Source organism: Pogoniulus pusillus, chromosome 1, assembly GCF_015220805.1.
Source record: "Pogoniulus pusillus isolate bPogPus1 chromosome 1, bPogPus1.pri, whole genome shotgun sequence".
In the NCBI taxonomy this organism is placed as follows: domain Eukaryota; kingdom Metazoa; phylum Chordata; class Aves; order Piciformes; family Lybiidae; genus Pogoniulus; species Pogoniulus pusillus.
In genome coordinates, this window is record NC_087264.1 from 42,071,557 (window position 1) to 42,086,286 (window position 14,730).

The window sequence follows — 14,730 nt, forward strand, 5'->3', positions numbered from 1 at the left end:
GCATAGTATTATGTCATTTCTTTGTTTAATGTATTTAAAAGAGGAAGGAGGACCTGAACGTACCCCTCATCAATATATATTTTCTCCACAGACTCTGAGAAGGCCTTTGCAAAGATCACAGATGCAGAGCTGTACTTGGAAGCATGCAGGTTGATGGAGGTTGTGCCTGTTTCACACTTTATTGAGAACCTGACAAAGCCTTATATAAACCTGAACCACCACGGTCTAGGACCCAAAGGTGTCAAAGCCATTGCTATTGCTCTGGTGGTGAGTAGCAGTAAGAGTGGTGTCACTGTTCTCAAGAACAATAGGCATTTTAGCCCTGTCTCAGTGCTGGAAGTCATCACTGAGGATACAGTGTAGGAGAAAAACTCTATGTATAGGAGCTTCTAAATCCTTGCACAGGAAAATCTTGTGTGGCAGCTGCTGGCCTTTGCTGGAGTTATGTTCAACAGCAAACTGATCCTCTTTCATGGGTCACGAGTCCTTAGTATTCCTAACTCCTACAGGGACAGAGGTAGGGCTGGAGGGATTAGTATCTTGCACTCTGGCTTCTGCATACAGATGTGCTACTGTCACCAATGGACAGGCTGAAGATGCCTGAGTCTCCAGCCTGGCAGAAAGTCCAACCCACTCAAAACCTCTCCTAAAAAGCACCTATCTTTTGAATGCCAATTTCCACCACCATAGTTATGTCACATCCACTGATCACCAGCCTGTTCTGGACTCGTAATGCTTTCTGAGGTTTGGAGGAAATACCTGTGTCTGTTGAGCTGAGCAAACCATACCCTTCATTAATTTATCAGCAGTTTTGTCTGTGTTTTGTTTGCCTTTGTCTCTCCCCAGTCCAACACAACTGTCACCCATCTAGAGTTGGAAGACAATTGCATTCAGGCAGAAGGAGCTGTATGCATAGCTGAGATGCTACGAGAGAATTCTTCCCTTCAAGAACTGGTACCCAAACTGACATAATTTGTAATGAAAGTTACTGCTCACCAAGTTGAGTCATCTGAAAGAAAAGCAATTAATTAGCCTGACAATTTTTACCAAATAGCTTTTGTTTTCATGCAGAAAGATTCACATTCTAAAAGTCATGATGTTTTATGCTGCTCTACTTTTAAAAATCACAAGCTTCTGAAGAGCAGGTGTGCATGTGGTGGCAGTCTGCTGAGCCCAAAACCCTTCTCTTCATTAGCAGATGTGAAAATTATTACCGTAACTAAGACTTTCTTAGCCAACAGAAAGAAAACATGTTTTGGTTAGAAATTTTCCTTCTCCAATATGACATGGGGAAACTTTTCTAAATAGATTAAGAGACTAATGCAAAGCTTTCAGATATGAACTGGTAGGAATGCTCCTTTGATCTGAAATTGGGGTATAAAAAATATGTTTTGATAGGCCACGGGATCTGTGTTACATTAAAGAAAAGATTGTTAGCCAAATGCCTCTTGGCTCACTGGTGACAAAGACCCATGTGAAACTCATGACTATAAGGCTTTATTCCTGTTAGGAAGGATGTGGAGTTGAATGTATCACAGAATCAGAATCACAGAATGTTAGGATTTGGAAGGCACCTCCAGAGATCATTGAGTCCAACCCCCCTGCCAAAGCAGGATCACCTAGGGCAGGCTGCACAGGAACACTTTCAGGTGGGTTTTGAAAGTCTCCAGAGAAGACTCCACAGCTTCTCTGGACAGCTTGTTCCAGTGCTCCATCACCCTCACCATAAAGAAGTGTCTCCTTGTGCTGAGGTGGAACTTTGTGTGTTCTAGCTTGTACCTGTTGTTCCTGGTCCTATCACTGGGCACCACTTCTCTGAAAAGACACTGGCAGCTTCATCCTGACACCACCCCTCAGATATTTACAGACATTGATGAGATGCCTTCTCAGCCTTCTCATCTCAAGACTAAACAGCACCAGTTCTCCCAGTCTTTCTTCACAGCAGAGATGTTGATTACTGTATGGCTGACATTGTTCATGTAGCTTGTCTTGCATTATTCCCTTGGTAACTTGGGCATTAAGAAGACAATAAAGGTGATTCATTCTCTGGACTCATACTTCTCATCTTCCCTTCTTTCCTTCCAGAACATCTCTAATAACCATCTAGACAGAGCAGGAGCTGAAGCCATTGCAAATTTGCTTTCAGAAAACCTGTCCTACCTCCATGCTCTTCATCTCTCAGGTGATCTGTATGCACAAAACAATGATAGCAGTGGAAGTGAAATAATGTGCTTCCTTCCAGTCTCTCATGCTGAGAATATTAGTCAGACTATGGGCAAAATTAGTCTCTCAAATATGTCTCTGATGGGAACTCAGCATAACAGTGGAAATCTAGATTTAGAGTGATGTGATTGACTATTTGGACTACTCAGCCTTTAGCACCTCTGAAAACCAGTCCCTCATGAGGAATTTAGATAACTGCTGAAGTGTATTCCACATCTTAGGGTAATTCTACTTCAGCGAGGTGGAACAGCAACTGATTTCTCACAGCCAGATACAGGCTGTGATTAACTGGAGGTTCCCTAAAAGCACAGCTTCCTGCAAACTCCAGCACAGCACCACAGCAGAGATCAGCACACTGTTAACATCTTTTTCTTCCCTAGGAAACAATTTTGGAGAGGAGACTGCACTGTACTTCGCTGAGGCATTAAAGGTGAGTTACCTGGAATCCAAGGCCTTTCGCAGCCCTGGCTGTGTAACGACTCTCCCCATCTTGAAACTGCCACTGACTTCACATGGTTTCACTTGGCAATGCCCATAATATTTCCTGGCATAATTCTGCTAAGTGCCTCTTGCTTCAGAAATGAGAGAGGCTGAGAGGACACAGAGCAGCATGGACTGTGTTAACATTTTCTCAGGACAGCTGTGTGAGTCTGGCTGAGAAACCTTCAGGACTATGTAACAGAACAACAGAATGATATCTGAGTGACAAACACATTTCAAGAAGCACAAGTAACCCAAATTCATACCACTCAGCAATTCTACAGTAAAAATAAGATGATTTACTTCTCTGGTTAGCTCCTGTCTCAAAGTCCCTGCATTATTTGGTTCCACCAGAAGCTGTCCAGAAGCAAGGTCTTGCCCTGATAACAGAAAGTGCTCTTGGTCAGGTTACAATGGAGGGAGTGAAACAGGGGCAGGAACAGAATTGCAGGATGTGTTGCAGGCCAAACTTGAGCTGTGTGAGGAGAGTATGCATAACACAAAATTCCACTGGCTTTGCTGTTTTGAGAGGATAATCACTGTGATGTTGTGTCTCTGATATAAAGCATTGCTTTGGGACACTCAGTGCCGCAGTCTCCGTGCTGCTGATCTCCCCATGCACAGAACATTTCAGTGTGCCTGATATCCCTGTTTCATCCTCATGTGGGGGCCTTAACATGGCAACTGGATGCAGATAACTGTAAGATCTCATTGTTTCCGTACATTTGTCTCTCTGCAGGGCAACTACCAAGTGAAGGAGCTGGACCTCAGCCACAATGATTTCTCTGAGAAGGGAGGACAGCTCCTGGGACAGATGCTTGGTAACTTAATTTATGACTCCTGCAAAGCCAGGCATACAGGCTGTGGGGGCCTTGATGGCATCAGCACAGTGGACGTGTATTTTCTTCTCCTGCAAAAATGACCCATGACTTGATGGGTAGTAGAAAAGACAGGGTGCCCAGATTTCAAGCTTCCTGCCAGGTCCACAGGCTCACCCTCATCACCACAGGTGACCACAGCAACTATGACTGATGTATCAGAACACAAAGGCAGAATGAGAAACCACAGTAACAGAGCAGCATGTATCAGAGAGAAGGGAGCTGGAAGGGAAGTCCCTCAGGGAGTATAAATCAGAGAATGTCATTTTACTAAAATCTAATAAGATCAGAACTCTTGTTTGTTTTAAGCTTTTGATTACAAAGTTTAGGAGTAATTTAAGTTTTTCTGAAGCAGCCCAGACCCTAATGCTTTGAGCCACTGCACAGCAATTGCAAGAGAAACAGAAAGAAATAAAATTAAGCTGCCTAATTTCTTTGTTCAAACAAAGCAAGATTCAGAGTGTGCTAGTAGCCCTGGAGAGGGAAAGCAAACAAAACAGTTACAGTAATCACAGATGCTTGTAGTGCACTGGGAGACTTGCATGAGTGTCTGACAACTCCTCCTCCCACAGGATGTCCAACAGGCTTGCAACCATAATGGCCATAAGCCTGTGCTATGAGCATTCAATGTTCCCTGAGCTTTTCAGTATCTCAGTGCCTTCAGTATAATTAACACTTTCCTTCTCGTGGTTCAGTACCTCCACTGATATGTATCTCATTTCATATCATTAAAACATGGATCCATGAAAACAAGATACTCTGTCCCTGCCTTGGACAAACCTGTAGGCAATGTAGGGATCAGTGCTAAAAATTTGTGACCTGCCTAAGCTGGAAAAATGCCTCTCCAGTATTAAAGGTCTAACAGCTCTTCTTTACTTTCAGCTTACTACAGGCAGGAGCAGCTGAGATTTCTGCAGAATCTGTTATTTATATGGTTTGTCTCTTAAAGGAATATTTTAAAGTCAGCTAATTCACCATCTGCCTCCACCCAACCTCCCATCCATGGAAAATCTGGATGAGAAATGCTCTCTGAGAATGAGATGCAAGTGTTGGCAGCAAGTCCTGCCCCTTCTCAGTGTCACAGTAGACACAAACGAGTTCACACATATCCTGCTCTAAGTAGAACTTACACCATGAATTGTGTCATGCATGTGAATTGGCAGTGGCACATATACAGCTGGGCACAACTACCATATGAAGCCAAATTCCTCTCTCCTGCTAATCAAACATATGCAAAGTGAGTTAGTGTGTATTTTAGATGTGGCAGGAGAACCCAGACATTTTTTCACAGTGAGAAAAACAGACAGTGTCTATTAATATAAGAAATACTCCCTCTCTCTGCCCTCCTCCCTCACAACTTAGTATTTGTTTAAGCCAGAAAAAACCCTGTGTTCCCTTCCTGCTTGTGATACCCAGCCTATTCTCTGTTCTTTGGGTGCTGTGGACATCAAAGGCTCTCTAATTACAGGTTCCTCCTACTGCAATTAATGAAGGTTATTGCTGAACCCCCAGCAAACTTTCTTTTAGTCTGTAGGTGGATCAGCAGCTGTGTTTAGGCCACTCTTCAAGAGCTAACATCCCAGTTTCTCTCTCCTAGCCAGCAATACAAGACTGGAGATTCTGGACCTGAGCTGGAACCATCTGAAGAGGAATGGGGCAGCAGCGCTGGGCACAGGTCTGAGGGTAGGAGTGTCCATAATCATTGTGATACTCTTTGCAGCTATTATTTGCTTGAAATACTTACTGGGAACTCACATCCCTGAGTTCTGTGCAGGATTCAGTAGCTCTAGCAAGGCTCATACTACTGACAGTGGCAGTCAGCACCAAAAGAAAGACTCAAGCACTGAGTAGGTCTGGTGACTTACATAGATGGAGAGACACAGGTGACACTGCAGAGATGCTGGATTCGTTTGGGCTGCCTGAGTGTGACTTAAGGGATGCTCCTGTCTGAGCCAGGCAAGAAAGGTAGAGTGGTACAAATGATGGGTATGCAGCAGCTAAGATTCTTCTTTTCTCCTTGAAGACCAATGCTGCACTGAAAATCCTCAACCTTTCTTGGAATGGCATTGGCAACCAGGGGGCACTGGCGCTAGGAGAAGCTCTCAAAGTCAATAACGTGCTGGTTCACCTGGACATCAGCAACAACCAGATCTACAATGATGGAGCAAAGAAGCTCTGCAAAGGCCTTGAAGTCAATGGAAAGCTCAAAATTCTGAAGGTAAAATAAAGCCCAGGCAGAGCTGGAAGAATAAACAGAGACAGTGGAAAGATCAGAGGCAGGAGAAACAGAAGACAGAAGTGAGCTGTCTGAACTAGAACTAGAGGAAATTAGTATTGTGCTGAGTTGAAGGTGTGCAGAGTGGGAAGAAATTCTATCCTATGAATTTCTTCCAGGACAGCTAAATTGCACTGTTCCCTCAAAAGATCCCCCAGGGCCAGGGCTGGCATAACCCCACATCCATTCTTACCCCAAAGTGGTTGATTTCTGTCACGTTATGTCAATCAGATGAGAGCCTAGGCATTCAGATCTACATAAAATGTAATTGTCAGGGTACCTATGGGCACATACTGTGCATTTCAGCCTAAGGCAAAGGTCCACAGTGCAATGTGCAGGCGGGCAAGAGTGTGCCTTTCTCAGTATGTCCATGATAAGCTAAAAATTTACTCACAGGACAAACTGTCGCTGCCATGTCAGGGCAATGCCACAGCACTACCTAGAGGAGAGAAGTATTATGAAGTACTGGTAAAAGAGAACCAAAACTGTCCTGTAGTAAAGTGGGATTCCATAATCCTGCAATGGATAAACCAAACTGACTTCAGAGGTTAGGACTGAGAACTAACATGTCTTCTGAATCCAAGACCATCCTCTAGGAATTCAGCTCAGAAAAAAAAACATGTTTGGATCTATGTCTCTTCTTCCACAGATGGCAAATAATCCTCTGACCCTGGAAGGTGCCACAGCACTAGTCACATCTGTTAGAAAGAACTCCAACTCCATGATGGAGGAGATCAACATCTCAGTAAGAGCCTATGTCCTGGAAAATCTCCAAGACCATACACTAAGCATTTTAAGGAACTGGGTGAATCACAGAGCTGCCCTCTTCCAAAGCTGTTTTGATACCTGTTGTTTGTTTCATTTATGCACAGCCATTAATAAAAAGGGACTACAATTTGACAACCCTTCTAGAATCCTGCTAGGCCTTTGGCTAGCTCTAGAGAGAGGTGCCTATATTATCATCTCATTTCAGCATCTTCCATTTTGCAACAGTAGTACAAGAAGGAGTGAATTCCCACTGGAGGATGAAATCTCTTCATCCCCTGAGCTGTCTCACTTCAGGGGTAGTCTAAGATCTTAGATACTCTGAAGTGCTTTGATACCCTGTCAGTATGTATGAGTAAATGGATGCTTTAAGGTATTGAAAGCAAACCAATTTAATAATACTACTATTATTTATATTAATAATTATAACTATTATAAAATGCAAGGAAAAAATAGATAACAGCAAAAATTAAAAGGCTGGTGTGGAAGGAACTAAAAAATCAAAGAATCCAAATGTTAGTATGCTACTCCATAGCAAGTCAGAAGCATGACAAATACTGTTGTAACCTTATGTGCTGCTTCTAAAATGGGAGAGCCAGAAATGCCTCTTGAGCGCCTGAGTGAGGGCAGGGATTGCATTGCAGACAAGCACTAAGGAGAGACCTAGGCTCTCATCAGCCATCAGCCCTCTCCTGACCCTCCCATTCATGCACTGGTGTTTCACGGGAACAGTCACAGAAGCTGTCAGAGGCCTCAGGGCACTCCATCCATGTTTGGCAGCCTTGTCACTAAAGGAGAAAGTATTTCAGGAAGATTAGGTTTGGGACTTGGGATGTAAATAATGCATTCACACCTGAAACAAGTTGAAAAACAAAAGTCTATGGGCAGATTAGGACTATCTAAGTAACATTTGGATGTGTTTCTCTGACCTGTGGTTCCTGTATTGAAGAAAGAATCTAACCCAAAGCAGAATAAATAACATTCATCTATGGTCTCTCTGGAGAGTATTGAAGGCTTTCAACAGAGATCATCCAAAGAACAAGCATTCCTATAGGGCAGAAGATCTTCTCTGCATAAATTGAGATCAAAGAGAATTCTTTGCCAAATCTGTAAGGAGTCAGGCCTCATTCTGCAAAAGAAAACTAAAATGTGCTGTGTGGGAGTTCAGGACCTCATTACAGTGTAGTGGTTCTGCTATTTTTATTCCCAGTAACCTAAACAGTTCATAAAGCTGGAAAGAGTCATTAGTATTTTAGCTAAATTCTGAGAAATTAAAAGAGATCATTGGAAGACATTTATTTATTTAAAAGGAGGCATGTAAGAAAGTTCTTCACTGAGAGAGTCATTGGGCACTGGAATGGGCTGCCTGGGGAGGTGGTGGAGTCGTCATCCCTGGGGCAGTTCAAGGCAAGGTTGGATGTGGCACTTGGTGCCATGGTCTAGCCTTGGGCACTGTGGTAAAGGGTTGGACTTGATGATCTGTGAGGTCTCTTCCAACCTTGGTGATACTGTGATACTGTGAAATTTTGAGGCAAGGAGTTAACTAATAGTAAGAATCCTCAATCCAACATAAATCTCACTATGAATTCCTGCTTCTTAGAGTTAGCAGATCATCTCTTCAACTCACCCTTCAAAAAGTTCAGACTACCTGGCGTTTCACAAGATAAATGATCAATGGCATAGATTTACAAGGACATTTCAGTGTCCCAGTCAAATGCTTGTAGGCAAACATCTAATCTGTCTGACAGACTTCACTCCACCTCTGATGTAGGGAGTCTTGCATTTCAGTTTAGAGTATTTGCAAGTACACAGCTCCAAACCTATAAGAAATTAGGACACTTAAAGGAAGACATAAACAAAAGCCTCTTCTGCCCAGTGATAAATGCTTATCTTGATTTCTATGAAATGAAGAACTAGTGTGTCTGTGAGAGGAATTTCTAATAAGGATCACATCTAGAAACCTCTGCATGGGTTTGACAGCACTGGCAAAGGCAAAGCCATAGAAAGGCACATTTTTAACAACAGTTTAGTGCTTCTGACAAGATTTCTGAGCATGACTGTTCCCCACATTCTCTTCATTATCTGCTTTTTATAGGGTGTCAGCTTGCAGATACTGGCTATCAAATGTTCTATAGCACTTGTGAGTCAAAATAGCCAGCACCCACGCTTCTTCACCTTCACAGAAGGAAATGCTGCTGCTTTTCAGCTGTTGCTGTGCTGTTTTTCTGGACCGTGGACTGTGTCGAACGTGCAGAAATGCACAAGTTGGCTCCTTCCAGGTGCCACCCTTCCCCAGCACAGTTTGTTAGGGCAGACACAGTGCTTGGGCTATGCTGCTTCTGAGGCTGCACTGGCCATCTGCTGGCTTTCTCATGAGATTAAACCCAGGCTGGCAAGCCTTGGAGAAAGCTGGCAGACAAGAAAGATAGATCAGGCTCTCCTGTGCTGTATTCCCAGAACTAGAGCACTCTGCTAGTGTGCACAGTGCAACAATATCTGAACAGCTTCAGAGAGACACTTTGCACCTATGAGCCTATTGAAGCTCAATGAAAGCTAACAAACCCAACCAGACCCAGGTTTGTTCAAGACTGTTTCTGAGCTGCAGAAATCACAAACTCCATGCACAGTTGATGATAAGCTTTTGGTGTACCTGGAGAACAGTAGACCTTAAGCTGCTAAAAAGAAGCTGTAAGAATGCATTGGGAGTCTTTCTACATAAACCTCAGGATGAAAATAAAATGTTTGATGCTTTGGGAACCTCCCACAATGACAGAAAACAGAACCTCTGAGGAATTGTCTAAAATGCCTTGAAATTTCCAACAACTTGAGTATATAGCTACCAAAATGCATGAACAATTCCCCTGTCATCATGGGTATGGACAAAATCATAAGCATAATTTAAAATGATCAGTTAGAGGCAATTTTATCATCACTTAAATTTAGAAGGATAAATTATGGTATCTTTGGAAATATTTGCATATTTGCATCGATAGCTTGCTTTCTGATAGCCCAAAAATCCTAAATCAGGACACTTTGCTGCTTCCCATTCTGTATGGGGTCTCAAATGCTCAGCTGTCACTACTTCATTAGAAATTCTCAGGAAAAAATATACATCAGGTATGCTGACTGTTAGGGTTACACAATGAAACAGAGCTTTACCGAAGTTCTTTCCATCTGGAGACACCGAGACCCTTCTCAGATAGGTTTATCTTTCTTTTCTGGGCTACAAAGCTACACTGCTCAAGACAGAAATCCTTTTAGCCCTTGGATAATTTGTTATCTATTTTTTTCCACTTTTGCAGATCTCTGTGGCACATTTTGGCCATTAATTGTTCTATTTGCAGTCTGCATCTCAACTGAATGGAGAGGACACCGATATAGAATTGTCTCAGGGATGATCATGAATCACTTGAACCATCTAACACTAAATGTCTTTGATGTAGACATTTACCTGATGAACATACAGAACCAGAGACCCATTTAGACTGGAAAAAATCTTCAAGAACACTGAGTCCATCCACTAACTCAGCACTACACCTAGTCTGCTACAAAACCATGTCCCTAGGCACCATAGCTACCTGTCTTTTAAATACCTCCAGGAGTGCTGGCTGAACCACTTCCCTCGGCAGCATGTCCCAAGACATTAAGTTTCTAATTAGCCTGTTTAACAACCTTTTTGGTGAAGAAGTTTTTTCCAGATATCCAACCCAAACCTCTCCTGGTGCAATGTGATGCCATTTGCTCTTGCTCTATTGCTTATTACTTAAGAGAACAGACTGACCAACACATCACTACAACACCAGGCCCTTTCAAATAGCTGTAGAAAGCAATAAGGTCTCCCCTCAGCCTCCTTGTCTCCATGCTAAACAGGCCCAGTTCCCTCAGCTGCTAACCACAACACTTATTCTCTAGACTCCTTACCAGTTTTGTTGCCATTCTTTGTACACATCCCAGCATCTAAATCTCCTTCCTGTAGTAAGGACCCTAAAACTGAACATAATACGAGGTGCAGCCTTGCCAGTGCCAAGTACAGAGGTACAATCACTTCAGTACTGCTGCTGGCCATACTATTTCTGATACAAACCAGAATGCTGTTTCCCTTCTTGGCTGCCTGTGCACACTGCTGGCTCATGTTCAGCCAGCTGTTGATCAGCACCACTCTTTCCTAGTCTTCTTTATCTACCTTGCATTAAGCTACTTTCTACAGAAATTAGTAGTATACCCTTTTCTGTCTCAGACATGTGAAAGGAGAAACAAAAACACTTCTTAAGGGTCAGGCCTCCTTGAGAATCCTGAAAGTGAAGAGCAGAGACAGAAGGCAGCACCACCCTTAAGAGAGAACAGTTAATGTTGACTTTAGATGACTTTGTGAATACAAACAAGTCTTTATTGTACTTTGGGCATTCACACTGACTGCACTTTACATTCCTCCTAGAATGTCTTGGTGAATGAAACTTTTGTCAAGTTGCTGGATTTGGTGTATCAAATGCATCCTGAACTAGATGTCATCTATGGTGAGGTTGAAGGTCATATTGCCAAGATCCCCAAGCAACATCCAAATCCCATGAAAGTCATTCAGGTGAGCTCCTGAACTGCAGTCCATAGCTCCACTGCACACAGTGTACATGTTCCAAGCACTTGGAAAGACACAGGTTGGAAGGAGTAAGCTTTCTTCCACTTGGGGAATTTGGCCAAGTCCCTGCAGAAAAGTATATTCACAAAGGCTGTCACAGTGTTCACATATCTCAGACCATGCAGACTGTACAAGCAGGTGTTTGCTTGCTGTGTAAAACTGATTGATTGATTGATTGATTGATTGATTAATTTCAGGTTCACAATAGCTGACTTTTACATCAAAATTAATGTTCTTCATACAACTGGGATATAGTTTTATAGGCAAATACCGTCCTAAATGAAAATTCCTTAGCTTTTCAAGGTCTGTAATTTGTATGGATAGCAGCAGATGGTGCTGTCCTCCTTACTGGAAGGCAACGCAAGCACTTAAACAATGCTAAGTAACACCTTTGCACTATCAGCTTCACTGTTTCTTAGCTGCTGAGCAGGGTTTCAGCTAATTGGATGAGACTTTGCTATAAATACAGATTCAAATGAACTCAAATAAAAGCTTGGGCAGTTAGCTTACATCAAACAGTACTGCTGTGCTTCACAGCTAGTGATGCTCGCACTGGCATGCTTTGCAGTTTTTAACAGCCATTATGGTGCTCAGATGTGACCTCATTCAAACAGACAGGAAGTTAGAGAAGAGCAACTAAAGTGATCAGAGATCTCAGGAAGACAGTCTCTGGATTAGACAGCCAAGCCAAGCAGTGACTGCTGGGATGAAGACCAAATAGCCATGTGCAGTTATCAGAAGATGCAGGTTTACTGCTGAGTCTCTTTTCAAGGTAGGGGGAGAAGGAGGTATAACTGAGAAGAATAGGATTAACCTGAACAAAAGGGTTTTATTCTGACAATAGAGAGGCTTCAGAAGAAGTTAAGGACTCTGTATCTCAGTGATGGGCTAAGCAAAGGCAGAGTGACAGATGGAAGAATAAGGAGAGAACCGGAGGCAGGTACCAGCGGCTGTTTCATGATTCTGCCTGTGCTTTATCTGTGTTTCTCTTAGAAATATTTGAAAGAGCACAACCTGCAACTCTGGGACTTTTTTTGGAATATTGACAAGGATGGAAACACGAAGATCCCTGTGGCAGCATTCCGGAAAGCCATGATGCAGGTGTGCCCCTGAAAGCATGGCCATGATGCTCTTCTGGCAGGATACTGTTCTAGGGAAACCTCTCTTGTGCAGCACAGCCACCAGCCAGTCTTGCTGGTGACGCTATTCAGGTTAGGAGGCTAAATGCACCCAGTTCAAAGTCTGAGCCCTGGATGAGGCCAACAGAAATGCTGTGATGGCCAACAAATATTGCAGATGGCATCAGTGATGAAGGATTACCTTCAGAGTACCACCGAGGTCTGCTGTTTGCATAGGATGGTAGGTACTTTGGTCTTACTGCTATGGGAAAGTGAAAAAGAGGCATTTAAACCCTTGCCTCCACACACTGAGTAGACAGCTCTTTTCCTACCAAAACCTGCTTGGGATCAGTAGCAATGGGTCAGCCAGCTATGATGCTTTTTTAGGAAAAGAAAAAAAAAAGGTAAAAAGTCTTATTTTAACCCTGAAGGAACAAAACTGTCTCCCCACAACCATTCTGGACTTTTTTTGTATCCCTTCATCCATATACCAGGCTGTCTGCTCACCCATTAGAAGATGGCCAGGCCTTATTCTCATATGGAGGATTTCTCTGCTTAAAAATACCCAGGCTTGTTAGCATTTCTCTTCTCCTCTTAGCAATCAAGCATCCCACTGGATCGAGTCCAGATTAGGGAACTCGTGCGCAAGCTAGACCATAATCGGACTGGGTTTGTGGACTATAGGTGAGTGAGTGACTCCACTTACTGTCCTGGTTTGTCTTCCTTTTATTAAGTTGGTTCTACACAAAAGACTCATAACCTCATTCAACTTAGCAGATGAGGGGACATATGTTTTTGGCCAGTCCATTACGTAGTTAAGTAAAAAGTAAAACACCTTGGAAGCTCTGTAGAGTCAAACTAGAAGTCAGTTTGTTGTTCTCTCTGATAAACTTGCTGTGAACATACAGAGATCTCAGAGCTGAATGGCATTTTCATTCATTCTCATAAGCCTGTGTGAAAAGTATCAACTCAACACTGTCCTTCCCACGAAGTCAGAGCAAGATTTGCAAAGACAGCATATCTGTGCTGTCAGACCTTTTCTTCCATCCTCAGGGAGTCTCCTCATTTTCCTTCCCTCTGATCCTTCTTCTTTGGAGACCTAGTTTTCCCTGGAAACTTGCCTTCGAACCACAAAACTTTTCATTCTCTTGAAAGTGTCTCTTCCTTAGTGCCTGTAGCAATCATGTCCAAGTTCTGAGAGCTTGAGCAGTCAGCAGCAAACTCCTCAGTTGCTGCAGGCTAAAGCGCTTGTCGTTGGACCCAAAATTCCCCCTAGATTTTCAGTCAGTTCTGACATGTGACTCATCAGCTGAAAGCCCTTTTAATCATGCCCAAATATTCCCATGTCTCAGCACACACTCATGGTCTTAAATATATGCTTCAGTCCAGTTTTGAGGCTATAGGCAATGAGTCGGTGTTGCAAATCTCATCCCCACTTAGCCTCCTGATGTTTTCAAAGAGAAGCAAGCTGTTCTGTTAGGTCTGGTCTTTATTCCTTTGCATACAGCGGTGATGGACTAAAAGAATCCATGCTCAGATCAGAGGTTCCCGAGTACTTCAGGCACAAATTATGGAACTGTGCTTAAGTAGTAAGCAGATTAGGAACTGCTGAAACCTAATGTCCAACAGAGACTTCATTTGGTGCCGTAAATGCATGGGAGTTGATATGCAGGAGGAAATAAAGAGATACCTACTCCTTACCTAGCTTCTTACTGTGTTTTAGCACTGCAGCATGTATGGTAGTGGTAATATTCACCTTGTGACAGGAGTCAGAAGAGCTATGACCTTTGCTGTCTTTACTGTTCCCACCTTGGGCCTGTTCCCTGAATGTCCTCCCAGTAGCTTTATGATACTTCACTACAGATTAATGCTAGCTCACCTCTTTCTTTTCAATCAGTCACTTAAAAGAGCAGAAGCTATCACAAAAGCCTGTGGAAGGAGAAACTGAGAAGGCAGAGAAGGAAGAGCCAAAAAAATGAATCAAGGCAGGTTGGACAATGAAACTTTGTATGACAAACACTGGAAGAAAGCTCAGAGTGGCCCTGGTCTTGGGGAAGCCCAACAGTAGGGTGCTCTGGTAGTCTAAGTTATTGAACATAGAAATAAAGTTGATGTTCCACTACATAGCAGATCCCTATACAGTCTGGTCCTTCTGTCCAAGAAAAGATTGGTTACCAAATCTGTTTTGCTCTGTGCACCAACAATACTGAATTTATTTGCAAAGATCTAGACAAAAGAAGGAACAAGGGAACTAAGACACCCTCATATATTGTTATTGTCCCCTTTTTGAAGAAGAGCACATGGATAAAAACTGAGTCCCTGCAGACAACCCCCACCAGACTTAGGGAGTTCTGACAG

General features: G+C 43.0%; 1 protein-coding gene across 1 annotated transcript in view; it reads left to right on the forward strand.

Moving 5' to 3' along the window:
- Positions 1 to 14,351, forward strand: part of LRRC74A (leucine rich repeat containing 74A) — a 24,103-nt gene extending 9,752 nt beyond the window's left edge. The window contains 12 exon segments of the mRNA XM_064156071.1: positions 92 to 267; positions 847 to 954; positions 2,086 to 2,182; positions 2,604 to 2,653; positions 3,443 to 3,524; positions 5,179 to 5,264; positions 5,605 to 5,799; positions 6,506 to 6,601; positions 11,057 to 11,200; positions 12,248 to 12,355; positions 12,971 to 13,056; positions 14,270 to 14,351. Of these exon segments, the coding sequence (XP_064012141.1) occupies positions 92 to 267; positions 847 to 954; positions 2,086 to 2,182; positions 2,604 to 2,653; positions 3,443 to 3,524; positions 5,179 to 5,264; positions 5,605 to 5,799; positions 6,506 to 6,601; positions 11,057 to 11,200; positions 12,248 to 12,355; positions 12,971 to 13,056; positions 14,270 to 14,351 (1,310 nt within the window).
- Positions 14,352 to 14,730: the final 379 nt, after the last annotated feature.